The 20,898-nt window shown below is 30.0% G+C and overlaps 3 protein-coding genes and 1 non-coding gene across 6 annotated transcripts; 1 reads left to right on the forward strand and 3 right to left on the reverse strand.

The window, feature by feature from the left end:
• Window positions 1-3,978: 3,978 nt before the first annotated feature.
• Window positions 3,979-5,985, reverse strand: LOC137815219 (small heat shock protein, chloroplastic). 2 transcript variants are annotated; one of them, XM_068618307.2, is made up of 2 exons: window positions 5,506-5,985; window positions 3,979-4,579 (listed from the first exon to the last, which is right to left on the reverse strand). In XM_068618307.2, the coding sequence occupies exons 1-2, from the start codon at window positions 5,708-5,710 to the stop codon at window positions 4,089-4,091; spliced, it is 696 nt and encodes a 231-aa protein (XP_068474408.1). In that variant the 5' UTR covers window positions 5,711-5,985; the 3' UTR covers window positions 3,979-4,088. The 2 variants fall into 2 exon arrangements, with proteins under 2 accessions (XP_068474408.1, XP_068474407.1); XM_068618306.2 differs by having other exon boundaries at window positions 3,979-4,582; window positions 5,506-5,934.
• A 2,120-nt stretch (window positions 5,986-8,105) lies between these two features.
• LOC137815218 (multidrug resistance protein) lies at window positions 8,106-10,870 on the reverse strand. 2 transcript variants are annotated; one of them, XM_068618305.2, is made up of 6 exons: window positions 10,454-10,870; window positions 10,150-10,287; window positions 9,312-9,398; window positions 9,131-9,178; window positions 8,689-8,831; window positions 8,106-8,466 (listed from the first exon to the last, which is right to left on the reverse strand). In XM_068618305.2, exons 1-6 carry the CDS (start codon window positions 10,727-10,729, stop codon window positions 8,454-8,456), a joined length of 705 nt encoding a protein of 234 aa, XP_068474406.1. In that variant the 5' UTR covers window positions 10,730-10,870; the 3' UTR covers window positions 8,106-8,453. The 2 variants fall into 2 exon arrangements, with proteins under 2 accessions (XP_068474406.1, XP_090151161.1); XM_090295035.1 differs by lacking the exon at window positions 8,106-8,466 and having other exon boundaries at window positions 8,685-8,831.
• Window positions 10,020-10,091, forward strand: TRNAP-AGG (transfer RNA proline (anticodon AGG)). The gene has a single exon. It is a non-coding gene; the product is annotated as a tRNA-Pro (tRNA).
• Window positions 10,871-13,040: 2,170 nt separating the features above from the next.
• On the reverse strand, window positions 13,041-18,444 carry LOC137815217 (serine/threonine protein phosphatase 2A 59 kDa regulatory subunit B' eta isoform). The gene is made up of 3 exons (XM_068618304.1): window positions 18,043-18,444; window positions 16,694-17,940; window positions 13,041-13,558 (listed from the first exon to the last, which is right to left on the reverse strand). The coding sequence occupies exons 2-3, from the start codon at window positions 17,891-17,893 to the stop codon at window positions 13,199-13,201; spliced, it is 1,560 nt and encodes a 519-aa protein (XP_068474405.1). The 5' UTR covers window positions 17,894-17,940; window positions 18,043-18,444; the 3' UTR covers window positions 13,041-13,198.
• Window positions 18,445-20,898: the final 2,454 nt, after the last annotated feature.

Here is a 20,898-nt window from a genome sequence, read left to right on the forward strand (position 1 = left end):
TTATATTCATAATAAAATATTAATTTGATAAAACTGGTTTCAATTTTATTTTAGGGTGGGCCCCACTGATAATTTGCCCCAATATTTTGCATCACATCATTATTTTGTTCTAATCTTCTTTTTCCCTAACGTCTAGTTTTCTTAATTTTTATTTTATTGTTCAGTTTTGCCCGTTACATTTTCTTATCTTCTTTGATTAACATTCCAAATATAATTATTATTATTATTGTTATTCCAAATATTATTATTGTTATTATTATTACTGAATTGAATATTTAAGAGTGTGTTAAAGAAGAATCTAACAGTTATTTCTCTCAGTTTTTCACATATTGAAAATCCAAGTATAATTTCTTTTTCAGCTCAGTTTTTAGGTAATATACGTTTGTTTTAAATATTATTTTGATTTTTTTAAAATTCATAAAAACCCAGATTCGTTAAACAAAATGGATTTAATTTCTATAAAATATTTAAAAAGTACAGTATTAATATTTCTTGCTTGAAGAAAACTTCAATTGTATGAGTTTGATAAGTGTGCTTGTAGAAAAATTATATTATGAAATAAATTGTAAAATAATCATTTGAAAATTGAAAGTCAAACAACTTTTTATACATAATAGTTTGAAATTAAATTAAAAAGGTAAAAAAATAAAAAGTGGGACAAATCTAACGGACATTTCTGCAATTATTATTGTTCCATCTATGCCAACCCAACAACATGTTATAAAGTTTTAAAGATAATGGTAACTAATTATTTCTATTTCTAGTTGGAATATTTAATGTCTTTTATTTACAAAGTTTTAATGTCGTTATTATTTAGTGTGATTTTATTATTTTTAAATAAAAAATATCTATTGATTTCTTATTTCTTATTTCTATTCTTTTAACAATCACTAACATATTCTAACTTTAATGTCATTATTATATATAAAAAATATTATCTTCTAAGAAATTATCAACAAAGTTGTTTTACAATAATAATCATGAGCATTTTTCTTCCCAAATAATATTATTATATTATATATTATTTAGCACATCATATTATCTTATATGTATTTCTTTTTCTCTGTTTCTTTCCCTAATGTTGGAAAATAATATGAAGATGTCAATTCTTTATTTGTTAATAAAATGATGTGTTTGTTATGTACATTTTTTTCTTTTATGGCACATGGATTTTTTGTTCAAATACCTTTTTGAGAATAAATTCAAATTATGGACATTTTCAATCCTTTTATATTGAGATATCATAATGAATTAAGTGAAAATCATAATTATTTACACTATATTCTTTTAGATTTTGTATCTGTTTATGGTATACTTGTTATAAAATATATGTTTTTTATTTATTAAATGTTCATGTATTTCTAGTTACTTATTGTTACAGGTTTAGGAAAAAAATAACTATAAAATTAAATTTCAAATTTAGGCTAAGTACACCACTGTGTATATTTACATTATATCAATGCATGAATTTAAATATAATGTATATAATTGTAATCTATTAATGTATATAGTTCTCTCTTTCCATTAAAGATGAAAGTAAGTAAGTAAATACTTGTATGATTTATTAAAAAATTAAAGTTTAAGGAAATATACAACTCTTTTCATATTTAGGAGTTTGGAAAAATTAAAACAATTTTAATCATTTGAAGAGTCAAGAAAATGAAAGTAAAAAAGATATTGCAAAGATAATAAAAGGAAATAGATAAATTAACAAATGAAAATATATTGATTATTATGTTTCTAATGTAGAAAAAAAATATCACATAATAATTTTTGGTGAATAACAATTTGGAATATAACATTTTATGAAATATATTAGGATAGAGAGGAGTTTGAATAAATCATGTAAACTTTAAAATCATGTCAATATTGGATCATGATAAGATGTAATGAGTCACATGAAAAAAAAATAAACAAATATTTATATTCTTACTAGAATGAGTTGAAATCGTTCAATATGCTTGAATTGTGTGAAGGAACTTATTTTTTTTTAATAGAGTTATCGAGTTTTATGATTAAAAATCGAGTGATAATTTAGCAAAAGATTTTTTTCGACGCTCAAATCAATAAGAGCTTTAAAATAAAAAAGTAAAAGTGAGTAAGTTATTGATTAATTGAATTATATTTCATGATATTTGATAACCGACTATTAGTAATTGATTTGGTTATCAAATATCAAAAGTCGAGTTTCTCGATAACCTAGATTAGTTGCTTTTCCACACCAGCTCTAGCTCTATAAATGGTAATTATAGATGGTTTAAATCCATGATTGTGAGTTAATTAATATAAACCAATCTTTCACTTTGTGTCTTTCAGTACAGGATAGTACACGATGTATCACTTTTATGCACTTGAAGAAACTTCAAATGCTTAACATCCTTTGATGTAAAATTAAGGAAAAATTTAGTAATTAAGGTTTTAATAAATGTGACTCTCATGAGGAAATGTTCGTTCCGTTTCTATTTATACGTGAAAAAAGTTGGTCATATCCTAGCCCTCGAATATGGCGTTTGTTCTATTATGCCTAATAGTCTCACATCACTTAGAAGTAAAAGTGTAGGACAATTTAAATACATCTTTCTCTTTTAACTCTTCAATTCTCCTTTTAAGTATTAAAATATGATGAAGTTTTAGTTCTAAATCACTTTTGATTATAATTAGTCTATCTCAATAGATTTGAGATTCAAACACTTTATTTATTAATATTTTCTAATTAACATAACAAAAAAAAAATATTCATTCCAAATTAAATGAAGCTCTAAAATTAGAAATGTAGATTACAGGTTGGAGTCGCTGTTAACACAATAACAACTAATATTTTTTCTGATTATAAAACTGAACATTAAAATTTGGTCATATAATTGTTTACTTTAAAACAGAATGAAGTTTATTAATCTAGTAGATTTAAGATAATAGAACAGGATCATATCTGCCATGAATAAAGTGAATGAAAAATGAAAAATTAGAGTGGTCAAAAGGATCAAGAATAAGACAAAAACCCAACTTACACTTATTAACCATGAAGTATTTAACTACCTAAACTAGAGTTTAAGTTGCACAAGACTTTGTTATAGATAGGTAGTTTTTGTGAAAGGTATATATATATATATATATATATATATATATATATATATATAATAATTGTGTTAATATATGATCATTAATTAAGAAATCAGCTTAATTTAGTCTTCTTATACTTTTTATTCTCTGATTTAAATAATGAATCTTATAAGACAATGAATTAAATAAAAAAAAAATTGTCTCAATCTAGCTTAAAACATACAATTTTTTGAAGGTGTGTTATAGGAAACCATTTGATGAAGGTGTGTTATAGGAAACCATTTGATGAAAAAGAATAAAACTTATCTTGGTAACTAGTTCAAATAATTGTATCACCATATAGTTATTTTTCAAATTACAAGGGATGCATGTCCTATAAATAGTTAGGAAATGTTACAAGTAAAGTCATTCAAATTGCAACAACACTTCTTACCTTAATTTTAAGTGTCCAATCATATTAGTGTAAACTTATTTATCTTGGTTCACCAATCACAACATATGTAACATAAAAATTGATACAAACACATATAATATACGAACACAAGCATAAACACAAAAATAAATTTCTAAAATATAAGACATGGAAACTCATAAAAACACAAATCTATATATCATATAATTATGAATTATATAAATTAACAATAAAAATTTATGTGCATAAATATCTTTCAATTTTTTTAATAAAAATATGTTTTTTATAATTTGATCCTTATTTCACGAATACGTATTTTATAAGTGTTATACACATATCGGTATCATATATGTGTCGACATGTTCAAATCTAACATCATAACAAAAAGTTAATATTTTTTTCAAATTTTGGCATACTTTAACACAAAAACTAGTTCAAGGATCAAAATTACTCTATATTTTAGACTATTTTGTTCCCATTCAACGAAAGACCCTTAAAAAGAGAAATGAACTAAAAAGTGTAGTGAATACTAACTTTCTTAAAAATAGATATCTACATAGTTAACTAAGGAAAAGCTATGCATCAAACAAGCAAAAGAACACAAAAAGAAGATGAATCATTGAACTTTGATATCTAGAATGTTGGAGTAACTAGTAGCCTTGGGAATGGCTATGTAGAGCACACCATCCTTAACCTCAGCCTTAATATTCTCAAACTGCACATTATCTGGCAAAGCAATCCTACTGCTATATCTGCCATAACTCTTTGCAGACCATTCCTCTTCCTCTTCTTGCTGCTTCTGTTGCATCATCTCATTCTTCTTTGGTGCCTTTTCTGCTTTGACCACTAGCATCTTCTCCTCCACCCAAACTTTCACATCCTCTTTGTTCATACCAGGCATGTCAAACCTCATCTTGTATTCACTCTCTCCCTCTTTCACTTCCCATGGTGCCCTTCCCTTTCTCCTATACCCTCCCACACCCTCACTTGGCAAGGGTGATGAAGGCCACTCAAGTGTGCTAAAGGCAAAAGGGTCCTCCATCATCCTCTCCATTGTCTCCATCATCTCTTGCATTGTCCTTGCTGTAGGAAACCGATCCCACAACCCTGCTTTTGTGCAATTTCACTTGTTAATTGAATGAATACATGCACATCAAAATTAGTGCTATCTAAAGAAAAAAAAAATGGGTAATTCAGTTTGCACTTATGTAGCAAAACACTTCCACTGATTAACATGGATAAAAAACGGAGATACATATCATTTTTAAAATGTAGAATATTGATACACGGATCTATATTACTTAAATGTAGAATATTGATACACGGATCTATATTACTTAAGTATTCATGTATGTTTCAATTTTTTTAATAAAAAAATGTTTTTCATTATCAATTCAAAAAGATTTGTTATTTATTTTTGTAATAATAATAAAAATTTATGCAATAAATTTGAATTTTTATAAAATTATTGTATTTTTCTTTTTTAAAATTGTGTTAGAATCGTTCTAAAATTATAAAAAATCTAACTAATATTGTTTGAATTAGACACTTCATCGATACGTTACATGTTTTATGAGTGTCTGATACATGTGCCTAACACAAACATATCATTTAACACCGACATACAATCATACCAGTTAAGAGACGTGTCTGAATCTCGCGGACACACCATTTAAGAGATGTGTCTTAATCTCATAAACACACCATTTAAAAGACGTGTGCAAATCTCGTAGACACACCATTTAAGAGACGTGTCTGAATCTCGTAGACACACCATTTAAAAGACGTGAATCTCATAGGTTTAGACGAAGTAATAATTTAAGTCACAAACCCAAAAAAGCATAAAAAAATTGTTTGAAGGAAATTGGACTTAGCATCTAAACATATAATCATCACATATACCATGTATTGATTTTCTAATCAAAATTTGAAATTTTAGGTGGATGTTACTGAATTTTTTGATTGCAGTGTTGCTAAAGTAAATGTTGAGAAAAAAATTGGGAGTTGTAAGAATAGGGATTGAGGTAGATTACCTATTGGTGGTGCAGGGGGAAGTTTGTTTTTGGGGAGAGGATGGTGGTGGTGCTTGTTGGGTTTTGGGATGTGCTCAAGCTTTTCTCTTGCATCCCCCATCACCATCATCACTTTCACTCCCTTCATCTCCCTTCCTCTCCACTGCTCAAGATACCTTGATGTTGGAAGGTTAAGAGCCACATTAGAGGACAAAGCGTGTGCCATTTCTGAACACTCTTGTGTCTTTTGAGACAGAACAGAAGAGAAAAGTTAAGGTTGTTAACGTAAGTTATTTTGATGAAGTGGTGTGTGTATGTGGAGAAGGTAGGGCTTTTTGAAATATATAGAACAGAAATTTGGAGAAGAAGGAGGTGTAGAGAGTTCTGGAAAACACTACATCATGGGTGGGGTCGTGAGAAACGAGTACTGAATTCGAGTATTCTTTTGTTTTCCAGAATTTTCCAGGACCAGACATATATAGCTATGAGATTCAGAGACACATCTTTTAAATGATTTGTCTGTGTCATAGACACGTATCAGACACGATACTCGTAGAACATGTATTAATGAAGTGTCTAATTCAATAAATATTGTTAAAATTTTGATAAATCTAGCATAGTTCTTCTAATACAATTTAAAAAAAAAATATATTAATTTTTTAAAATTTTAATTTTATTATATAAATTTTTAATATGATTATATAAATAAAGAATAAATCTTTTTAAACCAGCTATAAAAAAAATCTATAGATCTATGTTAGTGCATAATGTCCACTGGAACGTCCATGGATTTTATCATCAACTTGATGAATTAATTCCTGTTTCCGTATCTTACATTTTAAAAATTATACATATCTCCGTATAGATAGTATATGTAGATGGAGGCACTGAAGATTCTAAGTTGTTGGATAAGCTTTTTCACCACATTTTGTGGTAAATGAGAGCCCTTGATGTTGCATATCCATGTCAATCGCGGATTTATATGTGTCTGGTTACATTCGACTCAAGATACCTCCTCAAAGTCACTGTCTTAGCTGAAATTGACAAATATTAATCCAAATATTCAGTCAGAAAATTAATGAGACTTATATTTATATATATATATATATATATATATATATATATATATATAGTGGTGGTTATTCAAAGTGAAATTAAGAAATTCGGATTATTAATATACAAAAACATATGATAAAAAAATATAGATTTTTAAATTTTTCTTATAGTTTTAGATTCTCTCATTTTCAAGATATTAAAACTTATGTATTATTTAAATTAATTTCTGTATAAAATAATCATTACAAAGCTAGATGCTAATCTGAAAAACTGATTTTAATTTATAAAAAAAATACCTTTTTTCTAATTTTTGTTCTGATTAAGTGTTTATGGACAATTTTACAGGAAACAGAAATACATGAGTGGCACATAAGATTCAACCATAATGGTGATAATGATTTTCCACAAATGAGGTGCTTGAATTTGAAGTTCTTTTCATGTAATAAGATTCACATATTTTAAACCACAAACTGCAAGAGCCGGTGCACTGAATAAAACTTCTCTGCTTTTTCTGCTATAAATTTCATCTACCTATCTCAATCACATCTACAAGGATTCATTTTTTAGCATATTCTTTTTTAAGATTCAGAAGCTTTATTTCACATTAAATTAATCCATATTATAATTATTAACGAAATACATGTATTTCTATGTATTCACTTTTTAAATATGTATAATTTTATTATTTTTGTGGATAATTAATTAAAAAAAATGCAGTTTATATATATATATAATTTTTTATATTAAAATAAAAGTTATTTAGTTAATTATTTATATTATTGAAAATAGACAATTATTTTTTATTAAAAAATAAAATTATTCAATTAAAATATAATATCAAATGGATATCTTTACATAATCGTATAACTAAATAAACCTCACTATTCGTTCTTAAATGAAATGTTCTTAGAATTTGTTTTTTCACTATATTACTAAATTTACCTTTAATTATTAAGTTTTTTCTTTTTTATTACCATTACTTCATATTAATTTAAATTTAAAGTAATTTTTAAAACTGCAATCTTAATATACCATTTTTAATGAATACATTATGGATGCTATATTTCAATTTAAATAACTTATAATTTATTTTAATAAAATTTTCATTAATTTTGTTTTATACTTTATTAATTTTATACAATTTTTCATGTGATAGAACATGCTATTTAATATGATTTTTTTTTAAAAAAAAATCCTTAGTTTAAAATCTTAACTCATTATTTACCAACAAAAAAAAGTGGCTGCATAGAATACACGATTTCACCATTCTGTTAACATGCGAAGAAGGCAAATTAAGCTTATGTAAATTACTCGTTTTTAAAATTTAATGATTAAAACATTTCAAAATATATAAGTGAGTATAAATTTTACGTTATAAATCGATTTTATGATGTTAAATTAGGCTTAATGTTCACTTCTTAATATGGTATCAGAGTTATTTCAAGTATATCCTTCAACATATCAGATCACCCGCTGGACTTATGAGACCACATCGACCAATTATCGAATCACCTATAATATATAATTATACCCACGAGTACGAGTTGACAGTGCAATCTGAGTAATTTAATGAATTTCTGTCATGCATAGATATTAAAACCCGTAATTTGTACAACAGTTCCAGGAATCTCTCGAACTGATAAGGGTACCATCACATGCTCATCCTACATGTTATCTATTCCAATGCATCATGGATTATAACATACACGAGTGATCAATCGCAAAGGTTGTATTCACTCTGCAGAACATAAAATAATTTTGATGGTTACAGATCCCAGAACAAAACCTTGAGTTGCATTGTTGTGCACAGAAGCTTCCTCTCCAGCCAATCCACAAACAGAATTGAGCATTCTGAGTTCAAAGGGTCACAGGCTCCTCATAAATATTCAAGCAAATCTTTTCCAGCTATAGTTTCATCCTTTAACCCTGCCATCGTCAAGAAAATAATCTAAACCATCAGAAATTTGCGAAACCTACCATGTCCATGTTAGCTGAATAATATTCAGAGAAATTCATAGGATCAGATAAACTCCATTAAATGTTAACATGAAGTGGAGGTCAATGTAGAAGAAAATAAGAAAATATGATGAAATTCCCACATAATACAAGTTCAGAGTTTTTCTTCAGGCAATAAGATGTAAAACTCACTTGGTTTTTTCTGTTGTGTCTTCCTCTGACTCCTCCGTTGCAGTAGTGCCCAATGATGTTATCTTTCCAAAAGATTCCTTTGCATCACCAAAAAAGTCTTTCACTTTATCAAGCACGGTTTTTAGCTTATCTTGTGTGGGGAGCTTCAATTTGGCAATGCAAACATAACAATATATTAGTGGGAAAATCTCACAAATATTCCTTTGTAATGCTGGGATAGAAAGTATACATTTTATGATATGGACTATTGTCGAGCTTCAAAAATTTAAAAAGTTCAATGATTAAGAAAATGATATTTTCCTGCAAGATTAAAAATAAAATTTGTGTAAACTACCAGACTTTCTTGTATTACACATCTCTAACACCGTGAGGTTTAAAGTTCTGTATGAAACTTCAAAAATATTATGATGACAACAACGGAGGAACATGTCAAGAATGTTACCTCAATAACATCACTGGTAGAAAGTGCAGCTCTTATATTGGTATTCTCCTGCAAATTCACCATACAGAAAATGAGGGAATTCTAACTACCGTAATGCATAAAATTTCAATGTCGAAAAAAGTGAAATTGGAGTTGAAACATTTATTGAGTTATGGCATTGAAGAAAGTATAAGAGCATTACAACAAGTTTGTAGCCGTATCTGAAATCAGTAGCTGTACGCAATACACGGTATTGTTTGAATGCAGATTTCTGTACTTCCTTCTCATCCTTTGAATTGAAGAAAAACAGTAAGCAGTAGAAACAGGACAATGAGAAAATTAAGAAAGCACACACAGTCCAATATAGTAATTAGCAATTACCTAAGATCTCCAGTTATTTGGACATATGAAAGTAGATTATTATGACCGTACTATGAACACTTTTTAATTCATTTCAACGAGTTTTACACTGAAATTTAACAAAATCAACTTTGTTTTAGCTAATTTTAGCATTAGTAAGCTTCAGGATCATGCTCATCAGCCCATGAATGACAAATCCTTGTTGAAAAAAATACCCAAACGTGGCTATAAAGTACTCAACAAACATCAATTGTTTAAGAACACACCCCACCCAACTCTCAATTTTTCCAATCTCCCATAGACAACCCAAGCATCATGAGGCATAACATATTCCAATGTTGTATACAGTTCTCAAACTATCATTTCCTGATACATTGGCAACCCAAACTTTTTATACCACTCTTTCAATACTATTATTTTAATATTTTTCATTTAATTACAAATTTATCTTTTATTATATATATTTATTTCTAAATCCATCAATCAAAAAATTTCCTATTCCAATACAAAAATTGTTCATGTTGTTATGAAAATTTAATTTCTTCAAGGTGGGCATTTGGTCTAGTGGTATGATTCTCGCTTAGGGTGCGAGAGGTCCCGAGTTCAATTCTCGGAATGCCCCTTTTCCCCTTTTTCACATGCATAAACAAGTTTAGAAAATGTGGAGAAAAAAAGCTTACTTTGTAGATAACAGCGGCGAGATTTCTATCAAGGGTGTCTTTGTAGATATACTTGCCGAGAAAATTATCCTTAGCTGCAACCATGATTTTAGCAGTGGTGCCACCTGATACAATGCTAAGAGGGTACCAAAGGTATACCTGCAATGCAACGAAGGGCAATAAAGGAATAAGAAACTTAACATGCAGTTTAATTAACACTAATTGCTAATTAAGGAATACCTGCAATGCAATGAAGGGTAAGAATGGAATAAGAAACTTAACATGCAATTTAATTAACACTAATTGCTAATTAAGGAGTGATTACATTGGCCATGCGAATGAAGATGACGAATTTGGGATTGCCATCGTCTTCAATTTTGGGTAGAGGAGGAGGAGCAGAACGCTGAAACTGACGAGACATCATTCCCTTTTTGCCCTTGGCTTCAACCACAAACACGTGACGCGGCGGAGCCTTCAAACTCCGGTGCTGCCTCCGGTTCGAAACCAGAGAGTGTCTCACCGGAACGTCGTCGTTGTGGAGGAAGCGTGAATTCGTGGGAGGAAGACGAAGGAGCGCGTTCAGAGACATTCCCACTTCCATTGATGCAGAGAAAGTGAACCAGTGAGTGAGTTTTACTTATCTACTCATTTTTCTTTTAATTTTTTATTTTTCAATTAATAATTGCGAGGAACAGAGGCCATACACGTGGCGGATGGAGAGGCGCACACCATCTAATATAACAAAAAATGTTAAAAAATTATCCTCCTTAAATATTATTCTTCTTTCTTGTTGGATGATAAATAACTCATCCATTATTTAATTTTATAAAAAATAATATTTCATTTTTTTTCTTTTATATACCATACTTACGAGGCACGTCCCATAAATGATATGTCGTATTGGACACCACCACTCATATGATACGTATTGGTGAAGTGTTTAATTTAAAAAATATTTGTTAGATCTCTGACTATTTTAGCACCGTTTGAACATAATTTAAAAAAAAAATACATTAATTTTTTAAAAATTTAAACTTATTATATAAATTTGTATTGTGATTATAAAAATAAGAACAAATTCTTTTGAACCAGCAATGAAAACATTTTTTCAGTCAAAAAAACTAAAATATATTTGTGCACGTAAATCTTTATATTATCAATTTATATAATTCATAATTATATAATATATATATTTGTGTCTTAGTGTTTTACATTTTAAAAATTATGCGTATCGAAATGTTTGTGTCGCACCAGTGTCCCTCAGTATTATATAATATAGTACTTTTGAAACGTTTATTTCGACATATCTTTTATTATTATCTTAAAAATATATTGATGATTGAATCTACAAGAATATTCTTAATTTTATAAACAAGATTTCATTTAACTTGATTGTTTAAATTTTTTATTACTTTGAAATTTTCAAAACTGTACTTATTGCCATTTGGTAATAATTTAATATATATCTCGTCATGCCATATGATAATAATTATTTCAACTAATTTAATATCCTTTTCTTACGATAATTTTTTTTATAAAGTAAACGATATGAATTTTTATCCATAAACATGTATGGATATTTTGAACATTTAATTATTTTATCTCTATGTCCTAATATTATAAAATAGAGATAAGTGACAATAATAAACGAATTATATAAGTCCCTTTTTTAATTATATAATAAATGTTTGGAAGAAAAAAAATACCAACTAAAAATATTTTTATTTAAATAATCCCACTATATTTGTTTTAACAATCGTTTCTCTAGCTAATTTAGAGAGATAACTTGAGTACACTACATTTCAGAAAAAACAAAAACATTTAATGTGAGATGTAAATTCAACTTGATTTAAAGAGAATAATTTCATTTTCAGAATATTTTTTCATTCTAATAGACAACATTAATATTCAAATTTATTTGGAATAACATCTTTAAGTCAAACATCAATTTGGAGCGTTTAATATAAGAGAAATGTATATTTAAATTATCATTAGTCTTCACTTCTCAGTAATATAAGACCATTAAACATATCAAAACATTATTAATTAATTTGAAATTCTACACACGTGTTTAATTTTTTCAATCCCTACGTTAATGTCCTTTAACTGTTAATTACACTGATAACCTTTAAACAATAAATTAACCTCCCTTAATTTTTGAAAAAAAAATTAATAGATTGTTAATTAATTGAAATTGTACAGACAAACATTTTGATGAATTTACATATTATAAGTTTCCAAAAAAAATGGAGATTGAACCTCTCTCTGTCTTCTTGAAATAAGATAAAATGTAAGGATTGTTAGAGGTTGAAGACTTTTCATGTCCTGAATTAGTAGTTGGCAAATCATTAATTCCTCATAAAAAAATGAAATGTAGAAAGAAAAAAAATGAACATTCTTGAAGGGATTGTCCATTGGGGAAATGTTATCCAAGACGTGGGAACAGCACACAACAGAATTGCCCCACAGGAAAAGTCCAGCATGCAATTCAAATTCAACCCATACATTGGATTGTGGACCAAAACAGGTCAAATGGAGACAAATTCAACGTTAGAAAAGAGCTTCTTGTTTCTAAGTTTTCCTTAATATATATTGTTTTGTATCGTCAATATAGTCTCTTATCGTTCAGAAATCGAGGTCAATATCGTTTAGTCTCATATCGTTCAGAAATCGAGGTCAATATCGTTTAGGAATCAAAGTGAAAGACGGTTTATATATTGTTTTCTTCTCTAATCTTCTGAAACACCTTTTAAGGACAAAACTGTGACACAATACTGACCTCCAAAGTGAATAATACCTCGAATGCGATGATTGACCTTATCTCTCGAACTTGAGGTTGGTCGGAATATATATATATATATATGTATATGTATACTGATAATAAAGATTTTGATGTTGGCTTGCATGAGATATTTGCTACTAATGATAGCCTTCTATAAGAAGTGAATAAGAAAGTATTCAAGAAATTGCCCCTCTTGGCCAACCCATCACATGCAAAAAAAATTACTATAAAAATCTTTTTTTGAAAAAATGAAGCTATTGGAGCAGAATACACATATTCCAGTTCTATCTAACCTGCAGAGGGGCGAGTTGGTGCTTTGTTACCAATAAGCACTGCCTCCCCACTTGCAGCTTTCTTCATGGCAAGCTCCTCCAACCGTTTCCACGTGGCTTCACGCCCTGCTTTCACTTCACTTTCCTTTGACTCGTCTTCCTCAAACTTTTGCAAACATTCTTTGGAGAGATCAGCGTCGACATCATTAAAAATCTTCCGCACATTTAAGGTCAAACTATGGACGGCTTGGTTCCAATGACTTCTAGCATTTCTCTCCAATGCAGGGAAGATGATGGGTAGGATCACTTTTCTGTTTTGCTTGATTAAGTTCACGATATGATCATTGTTCCACAAGAACAAAGCTCTTTCTGCCACCTGAGAAGAAAAGAGACAAGATACATGTTTGTGGATCTTCAAGGGAAAATATAATATTGCAACTACAAAACAACCCTACTAATTCAGGGAAAGACAAAAGGACAAGACTTAAGTGAAAAATGAAATTCATGGTTTTGGAAAAGTCGTGCCTCAACAGAAACCTCACAAATGCATCTAAAATGTGGTGTGAAAAGTTTGGGGCAAAAGGAATTGATCTTGGTTGGGTTTGGACTTGGCCAAGTTTGGTGATTTTGGTGGGTGTGCCTTAGTGGTGTGAGTGGTGAAAAATGAAAGTCGTGATTTTGGAAAAGTGCATGCACGGAAACCTCACAAATGCATCCAAAATGAGGTGGGAAAAGTTTGGGGACAAAAGGAATTGATCTTGGTTGGAGTGATTTATGTAGTGTGGTATTGTTTATTTCTTCAATTAAAAGTGGATTTTCGCATGCATAGAAAAGGTCAGTGTTAAAAAAAGGTGTATTCACAGGGTCAAACTCTAATTTTGATTTGAGATCATCACCATAAAACAACCAAGTTTTGTCCTAGGACATCATGACAAATAAAACTTAACAGATCATTGTTAGTTTTGTTAGACTCCATTTTGTACTTTCACATGTATCATTCAATGAATGCATAATAATCATTTATGAACATCACATGAGAAATTGAAACATCACTCAGCGCAATTATCAAGTGTAGACTCTTGCAAATTGCAGCAGAGAATGTAAGAGCAGTTCAAAAATACACTCCTAACAACAATATCAACACCTGACTTATTTTTCTAGCTTAGGTCAGTCTCATGACCCGGTTAATGTAACAAAAAATTCATAGAATCCATTCATAAAAATATTCTGAGAAAGCTATAGAGCGTCTCCTATTCACGCAAACACTTATACAATGAAATGAGCATGATCTAACATTTTTAAACATGCTTTCTTGTCATTTGCAAGATCAAGGGAGAGGATATCCTTATTATGTGGAGCTTTTGGTCTACGGAAAGGGCTTTGGATGCCCTTTCACTTGAACATAATGGAAGTCAAATTGTATCCAAGTTATCTGAGAAATTGGCCAAAGACTTAGTTAATCCAGTCAAAGAATGACATATAATCTCCAAAATGTCAACTTACTGGATGACAGCTATCATTACCATACTGTTAAGCAAAATGAGATCTTTGACTATCTTTGTAACCACTTAAAATTATCTAAAGAGAGACTACTGAGGATAGTTCACTGTACAGCAATCACACAGTAAGACTTATGTAATAAGAATTATTTTACCTTGCTTACAGCCCACGGCGTAATAATTACAGCATATTACAAGAGTCTAAATTTGATAAAGGAAAGTCAAATTGGATAGAAACCATTAAACTGGATTTTAACTTAAATTTTCAAAGTTATTGCAGGGAATTAATAATAATTCACAAGCACCATACTATAATCTTTGACATTGATTTCGAGATCACACGTCGACTAGAGATAAATGTATAAGATTGAGTTAGATTTAAAGTCTACTGATTACATTTATCACATCACATGATATGGTAGATTGTTTGATGAAGATTATGGTCTCTTTCAACTCTTCAGATAATATCATCAACAATCAAAATTAAGCTATAAAGTAAGTGGTAGATAATCTGCATGTACAATGCAAGCAGTCCACCGAATTATTTATAGTCACAAATAGATTTTCTAAGTGTGAAATTATAAAAAAAAAAATCTGTCCTCATTCGAGTCAATTAGGCATATGCCCATAATTAATGGGCAGCCAGCAAAAGTTTAAAAGGATGAAAAAGAAAGAGGTTGACACATCACACAGATGATATAATCAATCCCTTCTTCAGAGGGAAAGAACAGCCTTGTATATTCATTTACTACAGAGAATATAAACCTTAGAGAACCAGTTAGACATAAAAATATAGAAACCAATTCTTGATCCTACATTCAACACCTCATCCTTTCAAGATAATTTAGCTACTCAATGTTGTGTTCAATCAACTAGTTAAGAGTTCAATCCTTGCTTCCCCCTCCCCCCAGTTCACTTAATTAAAATTATTTTAACACAAGGTTTTACATACGCTTCTTCCATGCTTAGCTTTTATGTAAGAGGGAATATGAGAAATTTTAAAGCTATTCTCAGGCCTTCTCCAAACATATAGAAAGAGGGAAGGATATCAGAGATGGAAGGTACAAAACAAATACATAAATCTGCAGGCATGATCAAAACCTTATCAGGTAGGATTCATCATAGTAGAACATGATTCTATGACTTACTCAAAACAATGATTTACTAAAGCTGACTGTGCTTCCATATGATTTATGTCTATGTGATAATTCGACATGTAATGTAACAATTTCTGGATTATATCTTTACATCCTAGAATATGGTTTCTTACCAGTAAATTGATAAGAACCGTGGGAGAACACACCATAAGTCTTGCATCTTGCAGTTAAATCCTAAATCCTAAATTCCCACAAAGCTCTACAATCCCAGCACCCACACGAGCTAGCAATGCACTGGCTCTTTGACTAGTCTTGGGCAAACACTACAACGCTAGTGTCACCACTGGCGTTGCACATTTTGTGCTAATAGACATGGTAGAAAACTCTTAAACCAATTGATAAGAATCTTGGGAGAGCTAAACCATAAAAGTTAACCATTATGGTTAGGCCCGATAATTCCCACACTAGAATCTCATACTTGCAATGGGGAACTACGATTATTTACTTCTAAAGCCCAAGTCATTAGAGGGCATAGATATGAATGAATTCCATCACTCCGTGCAGTGTTTAAGAAAATGGTCCATGATCATGGTTTTGGCTGCAACATCAAGGTTTTTTAAGTGAGAACAACCCCAATCGTGGCCATATTGGCTGCAATTTCCCACAATATCAAGAAATGGGACAAAACTGTTACCACAATTGCAATTTGAAATCTTGATTCCGTGTTTTAAGAAGGCATAACGAAACAAAAGGATTGAGTTTCTTATTTTGATAAGTGTGTTACGTTTCAAGTTCAAAACTGCAAAACAAAATATGCATTAAGCTATCAAAACAGCTTCTCAACAAGAGAAAGTGAACTGAAGTATAACTTTCTTTCAGTAATCGGTAAAGGAAGTTGCCAGAGAGAATTAATACCTGAAAATGAGGACTATTCAAACAACGGGCAATTCGGCGAAACAACGGCATCATACAACGCTGGAATTCTGGGGGTTGAGTTGCTTCCAAGACTTCTTCTAACTCACCCAGGAACATAACTTCCTTAGAACTATTTGTTATGGGCCAGTACTTCAATAGCCCCCTGATAATTGTATCAGCAAGTTTGCAGTCTTTCTCCACAAACTGAGTAATGCAATAAGACAACTGTTGATGATACATCGCCAAGCACTTTGGCTTGTGCAGAGGAATCAGTATGCGAACAAGAAACAGTTTATGTTCTTCCTTCAATGGCAGTGCAAAACCATTGATGATGCTCCCAAGAATCTCCAAGAACTCAGCAATACCATTATGCTTCTCAGTCTCAAAAATAAAATTAAAGAACACATTGTTGATGGCCTTCCTGATGAAAGGGCGATGCGCCATGAATTTGCCATAGATTCGGTGCAGAGTCATCTTCAAGTACTCCCTCTCCCTCGGATCCTCCGAGTCAAACAAATCCAGCAGCTTCAAAACGAAGGACTGATCAATGTATCTCTTGGCCAACTTCGCATCCAGCTCAGGTGAGGCCACAAACCGCAGAAAAAGCTCGTACACAATCTGCAAATGAGGCCAAGCAGGATCCATGGAAGGCTCCTCCTCCTCCACATCAACACCATCAACGATCTTGTTCTCCCGTGGCTGAGGACTAAGTGTTCTGAATATGTTTGAAGACACCATTTTCACAACCTCCTGCATCACATTCTCCGCGAACTTAGCATTCGCAGAAGTCACATAATCCACGAGTTCCACCAAGGTCTGTCTCTTAATCTCCTTCTCCTTGAGGTGTTTGGCGGGGTCAGTGAAGTCAAACACCACACAACACATTCTAAGCTTCTTCACAAACAAAGTTGGCTTCTCAGAAGAAGGAACATCCCTGAATATAGGCAATGCCTCGTAGGAACCCAAATTCCCGTTGTTGGGGTTGCTGTGAACATTGTTGTCATTCACAACCTTCGGTAATAGAACTCTGTTACCATGATTCTGTGAAGAATTCCCCGGTTTGGTGCCACCTGGGGAAACACTAACAGAATCGCTGTTCTTCGAAGAAGTGGTAACACCATGGTGGCCTTTTCCACTTCCACCGTGTTCGGAACCTTTCGATGACTTTCGAGGGAGTTTACTGAATATCTTATTGAACATAATTCATCAAACAAACACGGAACAATCCTTACCCTTTTTCTTCTCACCTGAAAACAAAATCAAAATCAAAAACAAAACACAAAGAGATGCCTAAACTTCGTAAACTCCACAATCTGAACAAGAAACACGCAATTGGAACGAGTAGCGACCAGATACAAATGTTGTCGTTTGTGCACTTGTCCGAAAATTGATACGATGATGCGTTGGCGATAGCAGCGAAAGATGAGAGAAAGAAGAAACCCTTTGACTTATCTGGGTAAGAGAAGAAAACCCAGTTTGGTGATTCTACCCATAGTGATGATGGAGCCTACAAAATTAGATTTTGACGCGAAAAGCTTCGACCCTTTGGGATCAGAAACAGTGATGAAGGGAAACAGAGATCAGGGTCGATGATCAGAAACAGAGAGTTTGAGAATTCTTCAGAATTCAAAATATCGGAGACACAAAAGAGCAAGAGCGAGACGAAGAATGTTCCGCAGATTTCCCTTTTTCGTTTATTTTCATGTTGTTTTTTTTTTTTTGAGAATGTATATATTTATTCGCTTTCAGTTAAAAAATAAATAAACCAGAATTTCAACTTCTGACCATTTGTGCTCTGCAGATAATATAAAATTTAAATAATTTAAATAATTCTGAAATGAAGAAAAAGTCGAATGAAGCACATGCAGGGCAACCATATACCTACTATGGGTTTGGATTCTAATTTTAATTTAAATTATTATTTGTTTTAAAGATCGATATTTTATTACAATTTTATTTTTGTAAGATATTTGGAAGGAAAAATAGTATATAAATTATCTGTAAGATTATATTAACAGTATTAGAAAAAATATTTATAGAATTTATTTACTTGGACCAACTTCAATCAATTTATCAGTTAGGTATTCAGATTTTCTTTTTGTTAAGATAAATTATAAAAGTTTTTTTTTTTATGTATAAGCAAAAAAAAATGTTGTTTCATCATTTAAAAACTGAGTTTTGAATCTAAATTAGATTTTTACTGAGCAAAAGCTACATCAAAATTAAATAATGATAATAGTAACATAATAATAATAATAATAAATATCGATAGTGATGGTTAAGAATGAAAAATAAATACAGAAATTTTAGTTGTGATTATTGTTAGAAATAGTCAAATAAATCTCAATTTTTGCTACGAAATAACTCATCAAGAACACAATTAAATTCTAACATGGGAAATGCCATTACATTTATAATATTTACATTGTCAAATCGAACATTTTCGATTTTAATAAATTTATTGATTTTATAGGAATCGCTTTAAAATATTTTAATTCCCAGCACCGAAAGTGATTTTATTATAATTTAAATATTGACTTTAACTTTTAAATTTTAATTTTTCAATTGATATACTAAAAAAGGCTCATTATAATTATTCTACTATACTTAAGTGTAATTCTCTCATGAAAGATCGTGTTATTTTCAGAAAAATACATTTTAACTTTTAATATAGTACATGTCTATATTTTTTATATGCTGTTTATAATTTTTATATATTTTAGATGATTAATCAATTTTTTATTTGAAATAGTAAAATGTTTATATTTGCTTAATATTTATTTGCAGGATATATTAGCAATACAACAATTATTTTGACAGTAGAAGTAAATAAATTATTAAAATATAATATTAATATTAATTACTTAATTAAAATGAACTCATAAAGGAACAGCTTTCATATTTAATTACGATAACTACTTTAAATATTCTCCAAAAGTTTTACAATAATGTTATAAATTTTGTCCTATTTAAAAAAAAAATAAGACAAATTGGTGGTGATTTTCCTTTAAACTACGACAATCACAACAAATTCGTATCCCACGAAAATTAATAGAAAAATTCACAAAGAAATTTAATTTAAACGGACAAAATCGACGATATTGTCAAATTTTGAGCGTCAATATAAGTCAAAATTATAATCAGAATAAATTGATAATATAAATATTGCAATATATTAATATTTAAAAAATATAATAGTTATTTTAAATAACATATTTATAACATTCTGTAATCAGATTATAATATAGAAAGTTAACTTATTTAAAGTGAACAACTTATTTGAGAAGATAAAAAAAAATACCTGTAATAGTTTATATATAAAAAAAAAAACATTGATATTATATACAAATACATAATAGTTCATCAATATTTTAAAAATTAATAATAACTTATTCGTTAATAACTCAAATTTAATTTTTTTTTACTTTTTCATAACATAAAATCTAAATATATTTTGATAAGTTGATAACATTGTTAGGGTCAACCACCGTATTCGATTTATTATCTGTTTTGAAAGTCGGTATTTCCTCACGATTTTTTTCTTAAAAGACGTTTCGATAGTAGTATTGTCCACTTTGGAAGTTAATGTTATGACACGATTTTATCTCTAAAAGACGTCTCGATAAAGGTATTGTCCACCTAAGAAGTCAGTGTTCCGTCACGGTTTTATCTTTAAAAGATGCATCGGCATGTTAATCACCACATCTAAGGTTTTATCCGTTTTAAAAGTCAGTGTTTCGTCACAGTTTTATCATTAAAAGACGTATTGACAGGTTAATCACCACATTTAAAGTATTGTCCACTTTGGAAGTCAGTATTCCCTCACAATATTCCCTCACAATTTTATCTCTAAAATGCACTTCGACATGGAGAAGAAAAATTCTTAATTAATTTTTTTTGTATGGATATGATTATTATTTTGATAGAGTAAGATAGTAAGTAGAAAAATGATTATGGTGATGGTAAAATAAAAGTTAGGTGGAACTTTAAAGGCATTAATTAAGAAATTAAGAGTGAAAAGATCTTGAAAGAGTTGAGTGGCTGGAAAAGCTTTAACAATAGATTATTTGATATTAATAATATGAAATGTTCCGAAAAGACATTACACGAAGCAAACACGGTTTTGCTGTCTTCGTGGTGGTGGTTGTTTGTTGACCTACGATTTTTCTGTTTTTAATTTAATTATCATAATCATAAATTTTCAT

The sequence above is a fragment of the Phaseolus vulgaris genome, chromosome 1 (assembly GCF_051622355.1).
Source record: "Phaseolus vulgaris cultivar YP4 chromosome 1, ASM5162235v1, whole genome shotgun sequence".
NCBI classification, from domain to species: domain Eukaryota; kingdom Viridiplantae; phylum Streptophyta; class Magnoliopsida; order Fabales; family Fabaceae; genus Phaseolus; species Phaseolus vulgaris.

Excerpts from the sequence above, each read along its gene's own strand:
- LOC137815218 (XM_068618305.2), bottom strand. The coding sequence starts at position 10,729 with ATGGAAGTGGGAATGTCTCTGAACGCGCTCCTTCGTCTTCCTCCCACG. Across the intron at positions 10,288-10,453 it reads TCTTCATTCGCATGGCCAAT|GTATACCTTTGGTACCCTCT; the intron begins GTAATCACTCCT and ends GTTGCATTGCAG. Across the intron at positions 9,179-9,311 it reads GATACGGCTACAAACTTGTT|GAGAATACCAATATAAGAGC; the intron begins GTAATGCTCTTA and ends GTGAATTTGCAG.
- LOC137815219 (XM_068618306.2), bottom strand. The coding sequence starts at position 5,710 with ATGGCACACGCTTTGTCCTCTAATGTGGCTCTTAACCTTCCAACATCA. Across the intron at positions 4,583-5,505 it reads TCCCCCTGCACCACCAATAG|CAGGGTTGTGGGATCGGTTT; the intron begins GTAATCTACCTC and ends ATTGCACAAAAG.
- LOC137815217 (XM_068618304.1), bottom strand. The coding sequence starts at position 17,893 with ATGTTCAATAAGATATTCAGTAAACTCCCTCGAAAGTCATCGAAAGGT. Across the intron at positions 13,559-16,693 it reads TGAATAGTCCTCATTTTCAG|GTGGCAGAAAGAGCTTTGTT; the intron begins GTATTAATTCTC and ends TTTTCTTCTCAG.